Source organism: Aotus nancymaae, unplaced genomic scaffold, assembly GCF_030222135.1.
Source record: "Aotus nancymaae isolate 86718 unplaced genomic scaffold, 86718_ANA_hifiasm-v0.15.2.pri h1tg000002l, whole genome shotgun sequence".
Classification (NCBI taxonomy): Eukaryota; Metazoa; Chordata; class Mammalia; order Primates; family Aotidae; genus Aotus; species Aotus nancymaae.
In genome coordinates, this window is record NW_026988413.1 from 17577065 (window position 1) to 17601900 (window position 24836).

Genomic DNA, 24836 nt, shown 5'->3' on the forward strand with positions numbered 1-24836 from the left:
CTGGAATATATCCGTTGAGAGACAAGAATTAACTTTATGGTTTATTTCTCTATTCTCATGCCTAAATTTTTTATATTAATCTCCTGGTTTACATACTTATTTCTACTTCTGCCACTACAAAAGTTAGGGCAAGACGACATAAATATCAGAGCAAGCTTTTACTAATTTCTTTTTGTAAAAAAAATAAAGAAAGAAAGATAGCTTCCTGCTGAACCAAGAGTCTATCTAGTAAGACACAAAAATATGAAATCATTTAAAACAAGGTCTTGAAATTTTAGAAAAAAACTCTGCAAGGCAGAGAGAAGTATATTTGAGCATTGAGAATCAATACCACTTAATGCTATGCCTGCGTTCCCAAGGCATCACAAGACACTCAGTACTTTTCAAGATGTTAGAATTCAAACTTAGCTACCATGTTGGAAATGAAGCTCAGTGTGTTTTACTGATTATAAGTAATTCTATGGATCTGGCTTTTCCAGGACATGGCGATGTCCAGACATTAGCAAAGCAGGTGAAATGGGAGACCCGCAGGGAACAAGTATCCCATTGTGGCTGTCACCTGGGAATTCCAAAGGGCAGCCCATCCTGCAACAAGAAGCTTCCAGTTCAGGCTGGAGGGTTTCCTGTGCACAGCAAAGACCTTTCACCATACTGCTGGGCTCTGGCTTAGAAGAGGGGGAAACTAACAGAAGAAAATGGGTGTTAGAAAAAGGAGACTGGGGCAGAGAAGGAGAGAGAGGTCACATAAAACAAAGATGCCTCAAAATAGAGAGGGGGCAGGCAAATGAGGTTGCACACCTGTTTCTGGTTTCTGCTCTCTGCAGTCTGTTTGCGCTTGCAGGAAGAACTTCTGCCTTGCTCAGAGCTGTAGACCTGTAATGTGAGTTGACCTTTCTCAAGAAATTCACAGCTAGAAAAAGTTGGCAAGGTTTGACTGAAGCTGGGAGTGCTTCCCTAGGTCATGCACAACTACTCTCACAACTTAAATCCTCCTGCATATGTTTGAAAATCGGAGTGTCTTCATTTACTCAATGTTTGATTTAAGGGAAAGAGAACCAGGAACTCCAGGTGAACAAGTTTTCAAAAGTTGTCATGAAGAGGTACTGGTTACAGGTGTAGGAATGAGTTCAAGGGGGTGCGGTTTTATGGTAAGCCTGCCGAGGCCCCTTCTCTCCTCAATGGATGCCAGGAGGCAGGTCCCTGTGGCCCCCACACAGGGGGGTTCTGACCCACCTGTAGCCTTGAATTGAGCTTTCCTTGCCAATTAGCTCTGCAATGAGCCGATACACTCTTTACTTCCCTGAATAAGAGGCTGCTGCAGATACAGAGGACATGAAGGTTTCCAGTGACTAATTTGCCTATAACTTTAGTCATCTTCACCACTGCCAAGGAGTTTGTGGTTTCACAGTGACTCATTCTGCAATGTTCATGGCTGTAGAAGCAGTGAAGGAGCAGTGAAGGAGAGTGAGTGAAGCAGCCCCTGAGAGGCTGAACCTGGAGCAGCCAGGGCGCTGGGTGTCAATGGTTCTAGATAAAACCGCCCACCGCATCCATCACATGACTTTGGATGTGACTCTTGTGTGTCAATGGTGTGGGTCGACCTGTGCCTGGAGAGGCGACCTCTGTGTTGCTCATGAGAACCTGAGGGATGGCACTCCACGCTGCCACTCCAGATAGAACCCACATCTCCAAGGCAGTCGGCTTAGTGTTTCAACACCTCCCTGTCATGACCCCATCTGACCAGACAAAGCTAACACACGCCAAGGACCGGCCTACCTCTTATCACCCTTCCCACAGCTCCCTGAACTCCAGGCCTTGATAGGAGGGCAAGAACAAGAAGTTCTGCCTCTGGTTGTGGCCATTTCTGCTGAGTCATGTGGACTCAGCTCCACTTTCCACAGATATTTTAAAAAGAGCTGCCCCACAGCTTCATTAGGTACCGTACTCGACAGCAAAGAAGAGCTCATTGAAAATATCTAAATAAAAACATCCAAGTCCTGACATACCAGGATGACTGAGCTTCTAGAAATGCCAAGAAAATAGATTTGGGTTTAATGATAAGCTGTGGTTGCACCATCATGGAGCAGTTTCAGGAAACACTGAGGACACTGACAGAGAACTACAAGGTCCACATGGAAAATGAGCAAGATGAAGCAGAGGCATTACACAGACTCCAGCGCCCCAGAAAAGGTGAACGGGAAAGGATGACGTAAGAAATGCCGCTCCGGATCCAACCCGTAGTCTGCTCCAGCCAGTGTTCTGGAGTTTGGAAAAGAATATTTCACAGGATAATTTCTGAATTCACAACGTTTGTTGGATGTGGATGTATGTCAGGGAGCGCCCTGGCGCATCACCCCCACCTCCAGCCAATACGCTCCGTGGATCCCTCCCGGGATGTTTACAGCTCATGTCAAATTTCAGAGCTAAACCTAGCTTCCCACCTTAGGGCCCTTCTCCACCAGCCTGTCCAGGGACAAAACTCAACATAACTCAAGCCTGGATTTGTGAGCAGAGATAGGCTCTCCCTGTTGGAGAATGAGAGCATGCATTATTTAAGTTCCTTTTCACTTAATTTATCAAACTAATATGCCGAGGTATTTTCTATATCACAAGGGACCGTTTGGTAACAGCTTGCATGGAGTAAGCGTTTAATGTTTACCGAGTGAATGTATAATAAAGCTGAATCGCTGAACACTTAAGTAAACATGGCCTATTAGAGGGAAGGCAGCGTGGTGTCAGTAAGGAGAAATCACGTCTCACTAATCTCCTTGAGTTCTCTGAGCAGATAAATAAGCATATGGATAAGAGGGAACCACAGAACCCAATTTAATTTGACTTTCAAAAACCTGTGAAAAAATCCCACTTTAACGACTGTTTTTTAAAAAATTGAGTCACTAAGGGTTGTTTTATCATGGCTATGGAATTGGCTTAAAGACCATAAACAAAGCTAAAGATAAGTGGATACACTCCCAGATGGAAAACTACACACTGGGGTTTCCTGGAGATCTCACCTATGATGGGTCTTTTCACATGTTTGTGAATGACCGAGACGAAGAAGACTATATTGCAACTCCAGGTTCAAGTAATACCTCATTCTTCTGGGAAGAACGTCAAGTTGATGGAGATTCCATTCAGTTGGAACAAGAATATATTGGATGCTGAAGAGTCAATATGTGTTTATGTCATGGGGTATAAAAAAGAAGTACAAGATACAGTTCTTGGCCTTAAAGAGCTAATAATCAAGCTAGAGTGAAAGTCACATCCTCCTTTACTGTAAATAGTGGAAGGCACAAGGAGATCAACTGTGACAATGAGTGACGCACATGGTGAGTGCTGTCAGAGTTCAGGGAAGGGGAAAAGTGGATGGGGATGGAGGCAGGGAAGGCTTCCTGGAGGAGGCAGAATCTGAGGAGTGTCTTGAAGAATAGCAAAAGTTTGGATGGGTGTGGAAGGGGTGGAGGGTTTTCTTGTGAAAGCACTAATGTGTCACCTGCCAAGTACTGTGTAGAGGGAGAGGTTATATGCATGACCCCATCTGGCTTTGCAACAGCCCGGTAAGGTGGATCATATCCCCCAACTCCAGGCCTTGTGGGGAGGCCAAGAATAAGAAGTTCTGCCACTGACTGTGACCATTTCTGCTGAGTCATATTGATTCAGCTCCACTTTCCATGATATTTTTAAAAAGAGCTGCATCAGCTCTTTTTTAAGTTAAGAAATGTGGCTAGGTACAGTGGCTCAGGGCTGTAATCCAAGCACCTTGGGAGGCCAAGGTGAGAGGATCCCTTGAGGTCAGAAGCTCGAGACCAACCTGGACGACAAAGTAAGACCCCATCTCTGCTAAATATTTTTTTAAAAAATTAGCTGGGCACGGTGGCACACACATGCAGTCCCAGCTACCTAGAAGGCTGAGGCAGGAGGATCACTTGAGCCCAGGAGTTTGAGGCTGCAGTGAGCTCTGATCACACCACTGCATTCCAGCCTGGAGAGCACCCTGTCTCCAGAAAAAAAAAAAAAAAAAAAAAGAATGTGTTCAAACTCACATCATAATAAATATGAGCCCCACTGTTATACTACCTTGAATTCTGGGGCAGTGTCAGCGTGAGCAAGGCAGAGGAGGTCAGGCTTCTCCAGAGCAGGTGAGGGTGGGCAGGGAGAGGCTGGAGTGACCGCTTGAATTGGGGAATGGTGAGGGACCAGGTGGAGCACAGACAACAGATTTAAGTCACAAGGGCCCTTAAATATAGTCTAGGGAACTTGAACTTAGTCCTGAAGGCTTAATCCCATGCTGAGTGGAAGAGGAAGGAAATTGGAAGCATACTCTGGAGTTTGGGGCCCTGGACCTAGTCTGGGTGGAGGGGTGGGTGAGGGGATGTGAAAGAAATTAGGAAGGGCAGACAAATGGCTTGGAGGAGAAATTGACCAAAGCTGAGGGCAATGTTATTTGGTCCCCTCTGCTTGAACATGTGCATCAAGTATGTCTGTCCCTAGCAGGCCAAACCTCTTTCAGGTCAGCTCTCAGGGTCACATGTCCTGGTGGCATGGGAGGAAATATGGAGACACCGGTTGGCAAGTGCTGTCTCGTGTCTCATGGGCTTGGGCAGTCTCAAGCACTGTGGCAGGTTCCTGGAAGTGTCTTTGCTGCTTGCTTGGATATGGCTTGGTGATCCATGCACTTTGACTTACTGGCTTTTTAATAGCTTCAACTTCCCTTGAGCTTTGGCTTTCTTGAAGCATTTCTTAAATGTAAATGCCACTCTTTTGTACCAGTCCCACAGATCTCTTTTGAAAACCTGAGTTCGCTGAGGAGCTCAGTTTTGAGTGGAACTGACATAAACCTGATCAGAGGCCTGATTGCATCCCCACTCAATCTGACATGCAGTGCCTCCATCTTAGAATGATTTCCATTCATCTATATGCAGAAACAAAACTACGTACCATTCTGTTGGTAAAGTTACTGAAGTTCTCGACTAACACCTGCTTGATCATGTCCGGCTCAGAAATAACAATAAACATCCGACGACCAAGATAGTACCTGGGAGGAATAAAACATACTTTAAAATGTGTTACATTTACCCATGTCTCCTTTCCAAAAAAGAATTCACAGTGGCTCAGAATGAGGGATGAAAGATAACTAGGAAGTAAAGGTGTGGAGACAATGAGGAAATGCATGTTCCCATCATGAGCAACCATATAGCTGTGATGATCTAACGTCAAATTTCTTTCCATCAGCACTCATGGAATACCACCTTGCACCAGTCCCTGGAGACACTGGGTGGAATAAGATACACTCCCTGCCCCAAGGAGCTTATTACACCCTAATAGGAAAGACAGAGCTATACATGTAAATGCAATAATAAGGGGTTCATAAGGTCCAGTAGTAAGACAAAGAAGGAAAATGGCAGAGGTCAGCGTTGTCTGTATTTCCCCAAAATGTAAAGATAGGAATTCTAGCAAGAGAAGACCAATGACCTTTATACTGATTCTCATAAAAAGTCTAACGTGAATCAGTAAACAGATGCTTGTGAGAAAAAATTAAGCCTGCTTGGGAAGAACTGAATATCTGGTTGCCACACCTATATATAAAGCTCAACAGATACTTTTTAAAATATATTATTTTTATTTTTGTGATGGAGTCTTGCTGTTTTGTCCAGGCTATAATACAGTGGTGCTATCTCAGCTCAATGCAACCTCCACCTCCTGGGTTCAAGCAATTCTCCTGCTTCAGCCTCCTGAGTAGCTGAGATTACAGGTGCCCATCACCACGCCCAGCTAATTTTTGTATTTTTAGTAGAGACAGGGTTTCACCTTGGTGGCCAGGCTGGCCTTGAACTCCTGACCTCAAGTGATCCCCCTCATCTCGGCTTCCCGAAGTGCTGAGATTACAGGCATGAACTTCTGTGGCCAGCCCTCAACAGATACTTAATGACAATAATGAAGATATGGATGAAAGGCTCAGCCAGTCAGCTGGTGGCATGAACTCTAACTGGAGATAGTGCTTAAATACATGTCATGTTATATTTATGAAAGTACTGGGGGCACAAAAGCAATCAAGACCCGGTCACAGTTTCCAAGGGTCTGACCATCTGATGGGTGAGGCAGTTAGGCAATTAACATATAGCGTGATGTTCTGGCAGGCATGAGTGACCCTGGAGGCACACCCTCAGTGCCTAAAGGAGAGAGTGAAGGCTTCCCAGAGGTGGTGCTTCCCAAGCTGAGTTCTGGAAGATGGCAAGAGTTGGTCCAGGAAGAAGGGGTGACAAAGGAGGCAAGGGTGTGCTGGCTGGAGGAATCAGCCTGAGCAGTTGGGCCAGGAACAAGCCTGCTTGGGGGGACCATGAGTGCCCCCCTACCAACTGTGCAAAGCAAGCCAGAGTGATGCCAAGCGGCACACTGTATAATGACATGTTTTCAGTGTATGAAATTATACTTTCAGGGATGTAATTTGATCACTGGTGTATCCAGCTCAGAGCAGTAAGGAACAGATTTAAAGGGGAAAGTCACATGGAAAAGCAGCCAATTTTACTCTGGCACTTATTTACTAAGAACTTTTCATAAACCCAAATGACATTAATTTTTTTAACTCTTTTTTTCTCATCGACTCTGAAAAACAATAAAAAATATTTGTCACGTATTAGGCACTTGGAAAATATTTACCTGAGTCATCACATTTTCCAAAATTGTCAGGAAAATCTTTGGGAAACAGGAATTCAACAGATGTGGTACAAAGAAAGAAAAGAATACTAACTAGTTTTTGTGTGTTTGTTTGTTTTTACTGATTTTAACCAAGAAAACAAAAAACAACTCAGTAAGTCCATAAACCAATGCTTTTATAAAATTTATGGTGAGAGTCATAGGGTCTTTTGAGAATCTAGTGAAAGCTGTGGACACTTAGAGCATTCTGTATGCAATTTGAGAAGTCCTTGGATCTCTCAACCCCACTCCAGAGCAATGTTTCTCAAATTTACAATGTGCTTAAAAGTCACCTTGGCTTGAAGAAATAACAGCTGAAAATTTCTCCAATTTCACAAAAGACATAAACCTACAGATTCAAGAAGGTGAGTGAATCTTAACTTGATGAATCCAAGGAAATCCATGCCAAGATACATCATAGTTAAACTTCTGAAACTAAAAAAGAGAGAAAAACATCTTGAAAACAGCCAGAGAAATGATGTATTATCTATAGGGAACACCAGTTCAAAGGACAGCAGGTTTTTTATCAGGAACCATGGAAGCCAGAAGGAAGTGGCACATTTTTCAAGTGCTGAAAGGAAATAACTGTCAATCACAAGTCATCTATTTGGTGAAAGTCTCCTTGAGGAGAAAAGTGGAAATAATGGCATTCTCTGATGAAGGAAAACTAAGAGATTTTGTCACTCACATATTTACCCTTAAAGAACGGCTGAAGAACATTCTCCAAACAGAAAGGAAAGGGAGATGATAACAGAAGAAAGTTTAGAACTTCAGAAAGGAAAGAAGGACAATGAAATGGATAAAAATAATACACTATCCTTCTCAGAAGTCTCTTAAATCATACCTGATGGTTCAACCAAAAATTACACCATCATATGATGTAATACTCAATATACTTAGAGGAAATACTTAAGACAATTATATTTAAAAAGTAAGGAGGCTCAAGGGATCAAAATGGAAGTAAGATTTCCACACATCACTCAAAATGGTAAGGCATTCATACTCAGAGGTTGTGATAAATTACATATGTGTATTTACATAAGCACTAGAAAAACAAAAAACCTTATCAAGCACAGGGAATGAAATAATAAAAAATAAGTGCAGAACTCAATGAATCTGAAAACAAAAAAGCATAGAAAAATTCGTGAATAAAAAAACTGGTTCTTTGAAAAACATCAATAAAATTGATAAACCTCGAGCAAGACTAACAAAGATAAAAGAGAGAAGAAACAAACCACCAATATAAGGAATGAAATGGGATATCACTACAAATATTGCAGCCATTAAAAGGTTAAGAGACTACTACAAACAACTTTAGACCAATACATTTAAAAACTGGAAGGAAATTGACCAATGCTATGAAAATGACAAACTACTAAAACTCAACCAAGATGAATTAGACAATCCGAATAATCTTACAACCACAAAACAATGAATAATTTTAATTAAATTTCAGAATTTATTCATTTTTTTTTCTTTTTTCACATCTACTTCTTGAATTGATAATTTTTTATTTGAATTCATAATTTTAAATTTCCTGAAAAAGACATCTCCAGGCCAGGATGGTTTCAATAGAGAATTCTACCAAATATTTATAGAAGAATTAACACTAATTGTACAATATCTTCCAGAAGATAAAAGAGGAGGGAACACTTTATAACTCAATTTATGAGGACAGGTTTACTCTGATACCAAAACCAGCCAAAGATAGTACAAGAAAACTATAGACCAGTATCCATCATGAGCTTAAACACAAAAAATTTCAACAAATCAAATCTAGCAATATACAAAAAGACTTATATACCAAAACCAAGGTGTATTTATTCTAGGTGTCCAAGGCTGATTCAATATTTTCAAATCAATAAATATAATTCACTATATTAACTGCCTAAAACATAAAAAATTATGTGATTGTATCAGTTGACATGAGAAAGCATTTGGCAAACTCCAGCACTTGTTTATGATAAAAACTCTAAAGAATAAAGAGAAAGTTCCTCAGCTTAATAAAGAGCATCTACAAAAACCCTACAGCTAACATCATACTTAATGTGAAAGACTGAATGTTTTTCCTTAAGATGAGGAACAAGGCGAGGATGTCCTCTCCTACTACTCTTATTTGACATAGTATTGGAAGTTCTAGCCAGTGCAATAAGGCAAGAAAAATAAATGAAAAGCATATAGACTGAAAAAGAATAAATACAATTGTCCCTAATTTGAGATGACATGATATCTACAAAGAAAATACTAAGAAATTTCAAAACAATCTTAGAACTAATAAGTGAGTTCAGCAAGGTTGCAGGATTCCAGATCAACATACCAAAAAAAAAAAAAAATCAATAGCATTTCTACATGCTAACAATGAACATGTGTAAACCAAATGAAAACACAATGCAATTTACAATGTTGATGAAAGAAATAAAAGAAGACCTAAGTAAATAGAGAAACATATCATGTTCATGAATTGGAAGACTCCACAATGTAAAGATATCAGTTCTCAAAAAACTGGCATATAGGTTTAATGCAATTCCAATCAATCAGCAAGAATATTTGTGGGTGTAGACAAACTTATTCCAAAACTTATATGAAAAGGCAAAGAACTTAAAATAACTAACTCAATTTTGAAAAAGAATGAAGTGGGAAGAATCAGTCTACTACATCCCAAGACTTGGCTATAGTCATCAAGACTGTGTGGTATTGGCAGAAAGACAAACACATAGATCAATGGGACAAAATAGAGAACCCAGAAGTAGACCCACATATATAAGCTCAACTGATAATTTTAATAAAGATACAAAGCAATTCAGTTCAGGAAGGGTACGTTTTTCAACAAAAGATGCTAGAGTAGGCCAGGCATGGTGGGTCATGCCTGTAATCCAGCACTTTGGGAGGCCAAGGTAGGTGGATAACTTGAGGTCTGGTGTTTGAGACCAGCCTGGCCAACATGGTGAAATGCCATCTCTACTAAAAGTACAAAAAAGTATCCAGGCATGGTGGCATGTGCCTATAGTCCCAGCTACTTGGGAGGCTGAGGCAGGAAAAGTGCTTGAACCTGGGAGGTGGAGGTTGCAGTGAGCCAAGATCATGCCACTGCACTTCACCCTGGGAGACAGAGTGAGACTCTGTCTCAAAAAAAAAAAAAAAAAAAAAAAAGATGCTAGAGCAATTGACATACTGACATATATAGGCATAATATGAACCTCACACCTTATGCAAAAAATGAACTCAATATGTACCATAGACTTAAATGTAGAATGTGAAACTATAAAACTTAGAAAAATAAAAAGAGGAAATCTTTGAAATTTAGAGCTTGACAAAAGTTCTTAGACCTGACACTAAAACATAATCAATAAAAGACAAAAATCAAAAAGTTGAACTTGATCAAAATGAAAAATATTTGCTCTTTGAAAGACACTGTTAAGAAGATGAAAAGACATGCTACCAGCTAGGAGACAATATTTGCAAATTACATACCTGATAAAGGATTTGCATCTGGATTCACAGCAGAACTCTACCAGATGTTCAAAGAAGAATTGGTACCAATACTTTTGACAGTATTCCACAAGATAGAGAAAGGAGGAACCCTCCCTAACTCATCCTATGAAGCCAGCATCACCCTAAAATCCAAACCAGGAAAGGATGCAACCAAAAAAGAAAACCACAGACCGATATTCTTGATGAACATACAGATGCTAAAATTCTTAACAAAATACTAGCTAACCAAATACAACAACATATTAAAAAGATAATCCATCATGATCAAGTGGGTTTCATACCAGAGATGCAGGCATGGTTTAACATATGCAAGTCAATAAATGTAACACACCACATAAACAGAATTAAAAACAAAAATCATGTGATCATCTCAATAGATGCAAAAAAAGCATTTGATAAAATCCAGCATCCCTTTATTATTAAAACTCTCAGTAGAATTGGCATACAAGGGACATACCTTAATGTAATAAAGGCCATCTATGACAAACCCACAGCCAACATAATACTGAATGGAGAAAAGTTGAAAGCATTCCCTCTGGGAACTGGAACAAGACAAGGATGCCCACTCTCACCACTCCTCTTCAACACAGTACTGGAAGTCTTAGCCAGAACAATCAAACAAGAGAAAGAAATAAAGGGTATCTGAATAACTAGAGAGGAAGTAAAACTGTCACTGTTTGCTGACAATACGGTCGTTTACATTGAAAACCCTAAGGACTCCTCCGGAAAGCTTCTGACTGATAAAAGAATTCAGCAAAGTTTCCAGATACAAGATTAATGTACACAAATCAGTAGCTCTTTTATACACAAACAGCAACCAAGCAGAGAATCAAATCAAGAACTCAACCCCTTCTACAATAGCTGCAAAAAAAAAAAAAAAAATACTTAGGAATATACCTAACCAAAGAGTAGAAAGAACTCTACAAGAAAAACTACAAAACACTGCTGAAGAAATCATAGACGACACAAACAAATGGAAACACATCCCATGTTCATGGATGGGTCAAGTCAATACTGTGAAAATGACCATACTGCCAAAAGTAATCTACAAATTCAATGCAATCCCCATCAAAATACCACCATCATTCTTCACAGAATTAGAAAAAATAATTCTAAAATTCATATGGAACTGAAAAAGAGCCCACATAGCCAAAGAAAGACTAAGCAAAAACAAACAAACAAGAACAACAACAGCAACGAAACAAATCTAGAGGCATCATACTACCTGATTTCAAACTATACTATAAGGCCATAGTCACCAAAACAGCATGATGCTGGTATCAAAATAGATACATAGACCAATGGAACAGAATAGAAAACCCAGAAATAAACTCAAAGATTTACAACCAACTGATCTTGAACAAAGCAAACAAAAACATAAAGTAAGGAAAGAACACCCTTTTCACAAATGGTGCTGGGATAATTGGCTTGCCACCTGTAGGAGAATGAAACTGGATCCTCACCTCTCACCTTATACAAAAATCAACTCAAGATGAATTAAAGACTTAAACCTAAGACCTGAAACTATAAAAATTCTAGAAGATAATATTAGAAAAACCCTTCAGATATTGGCTTAGGCAAGGCTTTCATGACAAAGAACCCAAAAGAAAATGCAATAAAAACTAAAATAAATTGCTGGGACCTAATTAAACTAAAGAGCTTTTGCACAGTAAAATGAACTGTCAACAGAGTAAACAGACAACCCACAGAGTAGGAGAAAATCTTCACAATCTATACATCTGACAGAGGACTAATATCCAGAATCTAGAATGAACTCAAACAAATCAGTAAGGAAAAAACAATCCCATCAAAAAGTGGGCTAAAAAGACATGAATTAGACAATTCTCAAAAGAAGATATACAAATGGCCAATAAACAGATGAAAAAATGCTCAACATCACTAATGATCAGGGAAATGCAAATCAAAACCACAATGCGATACCACCTTACTCCTGCAAGAATGGCCATAATCCGAAAAAAAAAAAAAAACAACAATAGTAGATGTTGGCATGGATGAGGTGATCAGGGAACACTTCTACACTGCTGGTGGGAATGTAAACTACTACAGCCACTGTGAAAAACAGCGTGGAGAGTCCTTAAAGAACTAAGAGTAGAATTACCATTTGATCCAGCAATCTCACTACTGGCTATCTACCCAGAGGAAAAGAAGTCATTATTTGAAAAAGATACTTGCATATGCATCTTCATAGCAGTACAATTTGCAATTGCAAAATTAGGGATCCAACCCAAATGTCCATCAATCAATGAGTGTATAAAGAAACTGTGATATCTATATCTCTACATACATATCATTGGAATACTACTCAGTCATAAAAAGGAATGAATTAACAGCATTTTCAGTGACTTGGATGAGAGTGGAGAGTATTATTCTGAGTGAAGTAACTCAGGAATGGAAAACCAAACATTGTATGTTCTCACTGATGTGTGGGAGCTAAGCTACGAGGATGCAAAGGCATAAGAATGAACAATGGACTTTGGGGACTTGCGGGGGAAGGGGGGCACAGTGTATACTGCTTGGGTGATGGGTGCACCAGAATCTCATAAATCACCATTAAAGAACCTACTCACATAACCAAATACAACCTGTACCCCAATAACTTATGGAAAAATAAAAATAGAAAATGGGCAAAAGACATGAACAGACATTTCACTAAAGAGAATATACAGATGGCAATTAAACACATGAAAAGATGTTTAGCATTATTAGCCACTGGTGAAGTATAAATTAAACCACAATGAGATATTATTTCACATCTATAAGAATGGCTAAAATTTTAAAAGAATAGTGATAACATCAAAGACTGGTGAACATGTGGAGAAAATGGATCATTTATAAGTTGTTGATCTGAAAGTAAAACCGTAAAGCCACTTTGGCTATTTCTTATTCAACTAACCATGTACTTACGATATGACCCAGCAATTGTACTTTTGAACACCTGTCCCAGAGACATAAAAATTTACATTCACAGAAAACATGTACATGAACATTCACAGCCACTTTGTTTACCATAGGCAAAAATTGAAAACAATTCAAATGTTCTTCAATGGGTAGATGGGTTAACAAACTGTAGTACATTTATACAACAGAATACTATGCAGCAATTTAAAAAAGAACAAACTATTGATAAATGCAATAATTTGGATGACTCTCAAGGGAGTTTTGTGACTGAAAAAAGTCTCATTAGATTACATGCTGTATACGATTCTGTTTACATAACATTCTTGAAATAAAATTATAGAGATGGAGAATAGATTAATGGTTGCCAGGGGTTAGGGATAAAGGTGGTGATGGGTGAGTGTGGCTATATAAGGGTAGCTCTAGAGAGCCTATGGTCATAGGATAGTCTTTATCTTGGCTGTAGTGGGGGTTACACAAATCTACACAGGTGATACAATTGCATAGAACTATACACACACACACACACGAGCACATATAAACCTGGAAAAAATATGATAAGCACTGTGGGTTGTACCAGGGTCATCTCCTGGTTTTGATAATATACTATAGTTATGCAAGAGGTTAACATTGGGGGAAGCTGGGTAATGGGTACATTGGATTTCCCTGTACATATTTTTTGAACTTCCTGTCCATCTATAATTATTTCAAAATCAAAAGTTTTTTTAAAAAGTCACTGGAAAGCTTAATAAACTCTAGATTTACAGCCCTGCTCCCCACCAACACTAATCTAGCAGGCCTGGGTGGGGCCTAGGAATCTGCATTTTAACCAACTCTCAGATTCTGAAGCACGAGGACTCTTTCCATACTCTGAGAAATGCTGTCCTAGGGTAATAATTTCCAGCTTCGCAGCCTTGTCAAAACCAGCTGTGGAGCATTCAGAAATAATAATGCCTGGCCATACTCAGACCTACCAGACCAGAGTCTCTGGGGTGGGACCCAGGCACCTCCTATTTTAACAAGCTCCCAGAGGATCCTGATGTGACTGACTATAACCAGACTGGGGACCCAATCTGATTGGATAAAAACCTGCTCTATATTTAACTAAAGTCCACACCCATTCTCATTTCCCTAAATTCTTAGATCTAAATGGAAAGCAATTACACTGTAGGGCACACATATCTTTTGGTAATATATTTGTATTGATTTAGTTATTATCAAAATAATCTTACACATAATCTAGATTTTTTAAAGAAACAAAAAAAATTTCTGCCTTCAAATGAAAATTGTCCTTCCAAGTAGTCACCTTGGGAGTCTTCCTGCTTTGTTTTTTGTAGTAATATTGCTAATGCTAAAAACAATTTTGCAACAATTCCTTTAGAATTGCTTCAGAGCTGGTTTATGAACCTCGCGAGAAAACTGGTCCCATTTTACATGTAAATTATGTTATCTTGTGAATTTATATTTATAAAAATGCTCATCTGTAGTTTGAGGAGCTCCTGAAAAGACCTTGAAGAGAGAAAAAAAATGTAAGAGAAGTGTGTCTTAGGCACACATAGCTTTCCTTTTGGGTGCCTGGGATGGCTCCCCTGTTTTGTCTGCCCACTACGTCTTGGGGAACCACCCTCCCCCATTCCATGCAGTTCTGAAGGAGCTCTCAGTGATAGAACCCTGCCCCTCTGGTCATGGGGGTGGGCTCACCACTCAGGCATGGATAATCCTAGTATCTCATCTCCTTGGCAACAGTGACTGGTCCAGGGGATGGACACGTGGCCCACTCCAGGCCAGTATAAATCCTTCATTGGGATTTCTACATGGATGCCGTGGTGAAAAGCTCTGACTTTCTCCTGGAGCTGCTAAACTGAGATTATATTAACCAAGGGCTGATGGTGGCCATTTTTCTACCACATGGAGAGAGCCTGTCTGCAGAAGGAGTTAATAGAGACCAGCAGAGATTTCAGATAGACAGACTGCCGAAGAAGCAAAAGATTGAGTCCAAGCTTTCCTCCTGCAGCTCTTCATTCCATCCTCCTAGCTTACATTAGTTAGTTTGTGCTAAAGTTAGTTTGAGTTGGGTTTCCCATCATCCGAAACCAGGAAGTCTTAACTAATATGGTACCAATTTTTTTTTACTTACTTTCTTTTTTTTTTCGAGATGGAGTCTTCATCTGTCACCCAGGCTGGAGTGCGGTGGCGCAATCTCAGCTCACTGCAACTGCCACCTCCGCCTCCCAGGTTCAAGTGATTCTCCTGCCTCAGCCTCTGGAGTAGCTGGGACTACAGGCACACGCCACCACAATCGGCTAACGCTTTGTATTTTTTAAGTAGAGACAGGGTTTCACCGTGTTGCCCAGGCTGGTTGCAAACTCCTGAGCTCAGGCAATCCTCCTGCCTCGGTCTCCCAAAGTACTGGGATTACAGGTGTGAGCCACCGTGCCCGGCCAGTGCCCCTTTTTCATCTCAACCTTGTGAATTTGCAGTGCCATTCTGCCTTTCAGAGCTTACTTCACCTAGAAGGGTCTGATCTTGGTATTGCACAATGGTGTGAATGTGAGGCAGTGTCCTCCTGCTCCCTAAGATAGTGTGGGTCCTGGAGAACAATATGCAACAGAGCTTAGCAGGTGGGATCCGGAGTCATCCAGCCACACCATTCACAGAGAAAACCATTCCACCCACAAACTTCCGAAACTCTCTGAGCCATGGCTGAAATGTGGGAGTGAAAAACAAGTCATCACTGTAGTTTACTATAACCATAAATCCTATACTTCCCATAAATTCAAAAAGAAATTAAAATATGAGGTGTTTGAATTTTAGGTCCACTTCCTATAGGGTGCAAAGAAACTTCTCATACCAGTGAAATATTTGTGGAGGTTGTAGATTCTTCTCCAAACCTTCGAGGTTAACAACAATGATCATTAGCATTTGTTTTGAGTGTTTACTATTGGCCAGGCTTCATTCTAAATGCATGACGTGTATTTTCTCATGTAATTCTCATAGAAAATGGATGAAGCCATTATTTTATCCACTTTTCAGAAAAAGAAACTGAGACTTTTGGAGGCAAAGTCACTTGCCCAAGACAATGACTTGACCCCAGCCCAGGGCCTTGGCGGTAAGCATGTTGTCACCTGTTCCAGCGGCTGCTCTTTCCTCAGGTGGCCTGTCTTTGAACCTGATCCAGTGCTGGGTAAGTGTGCAAGGGAAAGCAGTCAGGCTCCCAGCTGTGCAGACTGTGGCTTTTACAGGTGGAAATTTAGAGCATATACTTGCTTAATGGACCAGAAAACTCCCAGCGAAATTAAGGAGGTAAGGCTTTGGTTCACTCTAATCCAAACTTACATACAGACTACTTTCCAGGCAAGAAATTCTTAACCAGTTACTCATCTATACTTAGTTACGCAACTAAGAATTCACTTATTCAACTCCAAAGCACCTGGTTGAAGGCAAAATGTAGGCAAATCAGTGAAGCATTGTGTAGACAAAAATAACCACTTGTTTGACTTGTTTAATTAGTGGTTTTCTTTCTTTTTTTAAACTGACCAGTCAGTTCAACCAAAATAGTTCAGAGCCACCTTCTGGGAACTTAAGTAGAATACACTGTTGGGATTAGCCTGGGGGCTGCCTGGCCTCGTTCCAGAAGGCCTGCCGCTGTCGGGGGTGACCAAGCTATAGACTGTTCTTGGTGGTGGTGGGCAGGGGGTCACCTACAGTCACCGACATGAAAAAATGTCCAAATTACACAGCCGAATGGAAAAGCTCATTGTAAACTAGTATGGGGAGCTCTGTGAATAAATAACAGTCTTTCTATTAACTAGTCCCTTCAGAAGGCATTCACTGAGCATATACTCTGTGTCAGGCCTCATTCTGGGCCCTGCTCACGGGGCATAGATCTGGAGCAGGAAATTATGGGGCACTTGTCCTTTTCATCTTATCTATTTCTTGAACGTTCAGTGTTTTACAATAAGTGTATGACTTCTACAATGAGCAAAAAGAGGAGAGGGAGAATTTGTCACTGGATCAGTCCCCCGAGACTATCAGAGGCAGAGGGGAGGTTGGCAGTGCCACAGCTGCAGGTGTTAGAGAGTCTTAGGAACTCGGGCTCAAGGCCATGTCCTGTAACTTAACAGCTGTATCGCCTTGAGCAAATCAACCTTCTTGAGCCTGTTTCGTTGATTAAAGAGACTGTTCTGAGGTCAGATGAGAATGGTTTGTCCAAACAGTAAAGTTTAATGAAAATGCTCGTCATGGTCACCTTCCCATGAGAGGTGAGGGCCCCCTCCCTGCTGCAAGCCCCAGCAGGTAGGCCACACCCTTCTGCTGCCACTTGGTCAGGGGTGAGGAAGGTGAGCAAGGAAGTGACCCACGGGGGCATCAGGAGGCCCCTGACAGGAGCCCAACACCCCCCACTTGAGCAGAAGCAATAGACAGGCACGCACGTTGAGCTTTCTGACTCTCAGGTAGAACTGATGAGGGCTTTCAGCTCCTCTGACAACTGCTAAACGCCACACATCTGAGACTTCTTGTCTTGGTGACAGTTTGATTTCCCAGCAGACTGAGGTTGCTAACAGGGTAGCTGCTGTCCTGCCCTCAAGTCTGACCTTTGGCATGGAATGTCCATGCAGAAGTGTCAGGAGGCTCAGTGGGGGAAGGCGTAGATGCTACTGCAGATCACAGTTGTGTCTGAGATGCTCAACTTCCAGCAAGTTCAGAGAAAGCTAAGGAGAAGTCCAGTACTGGGAGTACCTGGGCATTTGTCTTACAGGTGCCCTTCCAGGGCTGGGCAGCCCACAGGGTGCTATGGGGAAAGCAGGGTCCTGGAGTCCTTGGGCTCTGTCCCTGCTTGGCTCATGGGGTGTCTTTCCCTTTTGGGTCAGCTCTCCCATCTGCCATTAGAGCAAGAGGCTTGAGTCAGCTGAATGGCAAAGCAGACTCAGCTACAAGGGAGCGTTTTCTTGAGGAGCCAGTGGAACAGTCACAGGCTATGGAGTCTGGAGTTGCTTTCCCAGGGTGCCTGTCTGTTACTCTGGGAAGGGTCATGCATTATCTGCCCATGTTACCCTCAGGGCACTCATGCCTGGGGTCAGACCCTGAATTCACAGAGCCCTGCAGAGATCAATGAACCGAACTAGCCCCTTTCTCAGCCCCTTCCCCTTCAGGGGTTCATAGGGCCTGTCCAGCAACTTTCTTTTGCCCTTTTCAGGCTGGCACAATCCCTGGTCCCTTGCTTCCTGGCCAGACTTTGGACCTCCAACTCAGAGGTTCATGTCTCCATCATTCTGGCCTGCTGCTTGTCCACACGTGGACCCCAACTTCATTTATCCACCTAGGACTTGGTAAAATGCAAATCTGAGTGTGCTGCTTCTTTACTGAAAACCTTTTAATGGTTTGCCAAGATCAAGTCCTTGGGGAGTCTTCAGCACGTGGCACATGACGTCCTTCACATCCTGCTCCTTGCCTTGGTCTTCGGCCTTGTGCCTCCCTATTCCCCATCCCCCACCCCACCCAAGAGCCAATCCTGATCTTACCAATGGAAACCCTCCATGATCTCTCACTCCTATGCCTTTGCACGTGCTGTTCCCCCCGCCTTGCCTGGAACAGCTCCCCTTTTCTTGCCTGATTAACTCCTAGTGGTTCTCTCGTAATTATAATTTTCTTCCTGTCTTTCTGCTTGTTTGTAAGTGGTAGAAACACATCTTGTCTTATTATTTTGATGCCTAGTATTCATGACGGTGAAAAGCATGCGTGGGAGTTCCATGATGTCAACACAGTGCGCTGTTCTCCAGCTCCCACCTCCAACGCTGGCTGGCTTCGGGCCCTGTCTCTCTTGCCTGGACCACTGAGGAGCTCCCAATGAAGCTGTCTGTCTCCAAACCAACCCTCCCACCAAGGCCAATTGACCTTTGTAAAACAGAAGCTGACTGTGTCATTCTGTTCCCTAGACATCTCTAGTGGTTCTCCATTGTGTGAAACAAGTTTAAGCTTCTTCACTTGTAACCAACCGGGGGCCCTTCAGGAGCTCCTGACTTCCCTCCTCGCCCCATTCTTCTTATACCAGCATTTCCAAACGTTCTCAGTTCAAGATGCCCTTAGTGACTCAGTAATTTCTTCATAGTGTTCCCCAGGCCAAAAGAACCCCACAATCTCATTTCTAAGTAGATAAGTTCAAACAACTTTATAAGCATACATATGCTAGCAACTTAGTGGACATCTGAAGAAATAATATACATAAACTGAAAGCAGTTCCTACACTGCCTGACAGATGTTGCTGTATTTGTTACTAATATTCAAAATACCATCGCTCAGGAAGCCCCTGTGGGTTCACTGTGGTACCCTGGGGTGTCTCAGCATACACTTGGGGAGCCACAGCCTTTCACACTTGCTGTGAAAAAGTTATTTATGGTTCCCAAGATGTGCAGTATTCCCCCTGCGCTATCTCTTTGCACATATTTACCCTCTAAAGTGCCGGCTGCCCTCTTGTTAGTTTGGAAAACTTCAGACAGTCGGGTCACCTGTCCCTTCTTCATTGACTCTTCACTCCTTGCAGTTTTCCATGGCACTTGGTCCTTTCCTTTACTGACCCGTGTCACCCTCTGTTTATTGATAAGCTCCTGATTGCTCTGCAAGTTCTCTGAGGACAAAGCCCGTCTTATCTGTCCGTGCATCCCTGAGAAGCCAGCAGAGCCCCTCGCCCTAGGAACAAATGGAAGGATGGTTTTAAGATGCCTTTCCAGGACTGGGAAATCATTTTATCTTCCTGGCTTCCCTGTTGCTTATCCTGGGAGAAGGCGGTTTCAACTCTGAAGCCAGACTTGAAACCTCAGAATCTTTTTTTCTCTGTATCTACATTTATCTTGCTTTCAAAATTCACCCACCCCCTGGTCATTATCTAAAACTTTACCCCCTGCTCTATTTCATTCCCACCACCATGGAGAGGTGCCCCCTGTAGAGGTGCCCTGCTGGCTTTGTCAGCTATGGGCCTGCCTTTGTGGCTGGCCGCAGCCAGCCTCAGGTCTAGCGGGGCAAAGAGTCCTTTGTGGGGAAGCTGAGCATATGGAACCCTCAGATCACCTCCCACTTCAACCCGGTGATGCCGCCAAAGACTTCATTTGAACCACAGTTCCCATGATGTGATGATATCAAGACATGGCATCCAGATCCCCCTTCTGGGAAGGACTTGCTTTCCAGCAGCCGAGACCGTGGTCAGCAGAGTGCCTCCCGCTATCAGCTCCTTCAGGGCCGGCCTCAGCTGCAGAAAGCCATGGCACTAGGTTCCTGGGAAAGCCCACATCCAGTGGCTGGGCTGGGTAGGAACACAGAGAATTGGCACTTTGTCATACTGGGGAGTGACTGACAGCTTTCTCCTCCTTCCCTTCACAGGCATGGATCCCTAATAAACATCTTGCACCCCAAACCCCATCTCTAGAAATTGACCTGGAAGACATGGCTTTAAGCAGCTCAAAGGCCATTAGCAAGGATAACAAACATGTCTTCAGCCGGGCAACAAAGGCTTCCAGTATGTGATGATGGCCGGCCAGTCCATCTGTGTCTCCCTCTCCAGCTGCAACTTCCATTCCCCCAAACATTCCCACCTCAAGGGCTTTTCTCTGACTGTTTCTACTGAGTGAAACATTCTTTCCCCTCACCTCCTCCTTCTTCATTCTTCAAGACCTACTTCCTCCTAGAAGCCTTCTCTGCCTTCACTGGTCCACGATTCTACCCAGTTCATTGACTGGGTTTCCTCTTCTCTTGTACAAGTCAGCCGCTTTACTACCTGGCATTCTTGAGCTTTGGCCCACATCTGGGTTTTTCTCCTAAATTAGATGTCAGCTTTCTTTGGGAAAAGAGATATGAGTGATACATTTTCTGGAGGGGATGGGTAGTCTCTCCCACTGCCATGAGCTCCATGCTGTATGTGTAGCAAAGACTGAAATATCTGTTGAGTGGACAATATCTGGAGCAAGGCCAGCAGTGAGCACTTCAAGACGTGGGGAAACCGTCCCTTCTGTCTTTGTGCCATTGGAAGACATGGACATAGACCCCAAAGAGAATGGGAAAGGTCAAAAGGAAGAAGAGGGACACGCCTCCCAGAAAGAATGGAGAACTGATGGTAGAAAGAGCATTGCATTTCGAATTACAGCATAGTGAATTTGGGCCAATCCCTTGAAAACCTGAGTTACTGTGTCTATACCTGGTAGATTTCCCAAGTATCAGGGGAAAAAAAGCAGATCTCACTGCCCTTCTTTAGGGACCTTCTTGCCTACTGCTGGGAATATGCCTGGTTGGTCCCTAGGTTGGTTTCTAAGTGATGACAGCAGGGGTTAAGGAAGGCTTAGGTCCATGAGCCAGCCTGAGGGAGGCCATAGAACCAGCTCTACCAAGAGTCCACAAGCAGGAAGAGACCCCACTGTGATCTTCCATGCCCTGCCCCTCTCCCACACCATCTTCTGCACACTTTCCTAACCACCCCACCCCAGCCACACCCATGGAAAACATGCAAAATGCTTGCTCTGCAAAGGACTGGGTCTGCAGCTATGGTATGGTGTGTGGATGGTGGCACTGTAGCCCCAGGAGGCCTCCTGCTGCTAAGGAAAGCCCCCGGGCTTGGCAGCCAGAAGATGCACGGTCCAGCCGTGCTCTGCTTCTCAAGAATGGTGCTGGGGCAGCTATTCTGCAGCCTTTCTGGAAGCAGGCAGGAAGACAGCCTCTCCCCTGGCCCCAGCTTTTTCATCTATAAGATGAAGTGGTCTTTCTCATCCTGGTGAGTTATGGCTCTGTCAAGCTACAATAAAGCTTTCTCCAAAACAGAGCTATGGCTAACAGAGAGAACTGGGCAGCAAAGGGGAAAAATATCCAAAAGAAACCTATCATGATAAACCTCCCTACTCTATTGAATATACCCACCCATTTAATTTATTCAGTTAATAAAACTTATTCCCCAGAGGGCGACAGGCAGAGGTAAGCTACAAACCAATCTGCCCGTGTGAGCATGGGTATATATGTATATCTCATAACAATAAAAAAAAGAGTAATTAAGAGATGTATTGAAGTGTGCAGAAATCCTGAAGGACACTGAAGATTCCAATTCAAGTTACTGTCCTTGGTGCAAATGTAATTCAACAGGGAACAGATAAATAAAAATAAAGAAAAAACAAATTCAGAACAGATGTTAGGCGAGCCATTTTTTCACAGTAAGAATCATAAACGTGAAGAACAGCCTATAAGGCAAAGTTGTTGATGCAAACAGCATCAAGCTACTAAATAAATAGTTAGATGGCCCTGCAGGGACAAAGGAACATTAAAATAGTCATTTGGCTGTCCCTGAATATTTTTTGCCTACATGTTATGCCCAGGAATGCATATTCTGGGGTACTGAAGGGAGCTGTGCGTCTGTGTTTGTGTCTATTTCATAGAATACGCACAGGACATATACTTGTGAGAATATACGGCAAAATCACCTCTCCCCAAATGATGTGTGGGCTTAGAACAGGAATACAGGGGCTGGGAAAAAGTTAATGTCGGTTCTGAAAAGACAATGAGGCCAGGGGAGGAACCCCAGTGCCATGGGAAGAATGTGCTGTCCAGGGCTAGGTTCTAAAGAGCCCAGATGTGCAACTCTGAAAAAAAGGGAAAATTTAGTGGCAAAAGAATTTCAGACACAGTGGGAGAGAAACCAGACACAGGGAAAAAATAATAAAGCACTGATTGTAATACTTTAGAGATGGAGGGAAGCTTCAAGATGATCATTCTAGCCCAACCCCCTCATTTCATAGCTAGGAAATGAGGCCTAAAGAGGGGAGATGACTGGAGGATGTGTGCTGACTCCCCTTGCCCAGGAGGAGGATTTCCCAAAGACATGAGGGTGAGGGGACCCATGTGCAGGACTCAAGAAGCTCACCCTGAGCTGGCGAGGTATGGAGCTCCTGAAGTCGGCAGTCTCCCCGAGATGCAGGCTGGCTGCAAGAACACTTCTGAACCCGAGGCCTAAGGAGTAGTGGAATCCCAGTTGGAATCCCTGATACTTGGACAGTCTACCCTGGGAGAGCTCTGAGAGTTTCTTTGAGTCTTATGTGAGACCTGTGAGATAGGCAGGCACTCAAGTTTGTGGGTTTTTTTTTTTTTTTTTTGAGACAGAGTCTTGCTATGTCGCTCAGGCTGGAGTGTAGCGGCACGATCTCAGTCAGCTCACTGCAACCTCCGCCTCCTGGGTTCAAGCAATTCTCCTGCCTCAGTCTCCTGAGTAGCTGGGACTACAGGCACCCACCAACACGCCCAGCTAGTTTTTGTATTTTAAGTAGAGACAGGGTTTCACCATGTTGGTCAGGCTAGTCTCAAACTCCTGACCTCGTGATCTGCCAGCCATGGCCTTCCAAAGTGCTGGGATTACAGGCGTGAGCCAGCGTGCCCGGCCACAAGTATTTTTTAAAGGTAAGAAAACAGTAAATGACTCATTCATTCTAGCCCCATGAGTAGGGATAGCTGAGCTAAGACCAGAACCCAGATCTGGCTCCTAATTCAGTGCTTTTTCTGGTACCATCAGTTGACCCTAAGGATAAGGTTATGGGAGGTAACAGCCCTTCGGGAATAGAATATGAGGCAGTGGCCCAATAAGAACCCAATGAATGACTTGGGTGGATACAGCCAGCTAGTGTATCAGGAGAACATGTCCTTTACTTCTCTGTTTATCTTTTGGATCCCAAGGTGGCCTTACATGGTGTAATTCAATTTTGTACTTTGATGGGCTAACTACAGAATTGATAGAGCATAAAAATCACTGATGGGGAAAGAGTATAAATGCCCCTTATCCAACCCTCTATTTTAATATGAGATACTCCCCCTAATTCCTTTCATTTGTCTCCAATAAAATAATACCATCACCAAAATTAGCCAAATAACAAGACCTTCTGGTTTGAAGTTTCCTTGGGGACAAATGTGACATGAAAGACATGTACTTAGAGATGATTCTTTTGTTCATGCAATAAATATTTACTAAGCACCTATTATGTGCCAGGTACCATTCTAGGCACTGAGAATAGCAGCACCAACAAGACAGCAAGTCCCTATTGTTGTGGAATTTGCATTCTATCAAGAAAGCAGGTCAAGAAACAAACACTTATGTCACATATTGTTAGGGCAAACATCCTAAGGCAGGACTGTTTGGAATGTTGAAGAAATACCAAGAAGAGCCAGTGGAGTGGAAACAGCTTTGGATTAATAGAAAGAACCTGTGCAACCCTGCTCACACCTCTTCCTAGCCACATGCCCTTCTCATCTTAGTCACTCATGTTTCTTTATGATTGAGGATAATGCGACCAGCCTGGCCAAACTCTCTGGGATGTTATTGGGATGACCACAGGAGATACTATATCGGAGGGATATGATCCACACTGAGTGCTGGAAAATGCTTTCAGATTATTAGCAATTAATATGTAAGTGGCCTTAGGAAACAAAGACGTGTGTGTGTGTGTGTGTGTGTGTGTGTGTGTGTGTGTATGTGTGTGTATGTGTATGTGTATGTGTATATATATATATATCTTGTACACTCACAGGGCAAGATGGATAGCCCATGGAGTCCTCCCACAGGTGCATAAAGGTCCCATAAAAGGATGGCCACTGCAGGGTTGCTTGCTGAGGGCCAATGGGTATCTCCTCCTGGGACAGTGGACAGGTGAAGTAGGCACAGGCATCCGTGGAGTGTCAAGTCACTGCGAGAAGCAGCAGAATCAATGGGAACATTGTGCTGG

At 42.7% G+C, this 24836-nt stretch overlaps 1 protein-coding gene across 2 annotated transcripts in view; it reads right to left on the reverse strand.

Moving 5' to 3' along the window:
• TBXAS1 (thromboxane A synthase 1) overlaps nt 1-24836 on the reverse strand; it is a 182741-nt gene that overhangs the window by 100380 nt on the left and 57525 nt on the right. For both annotated transcript variants that reach the window (XM_012447508.2, XM_012447509.2), the window contains exon 4: nt 4936-5032. In XM_012447508.2, the coding sequence (XP_012302931.2) occupies nt 4936-5032 (97 nt within the window). The remainder of the gene's footprint in view (nt 1-4935; nt 5033-24836) is intronic.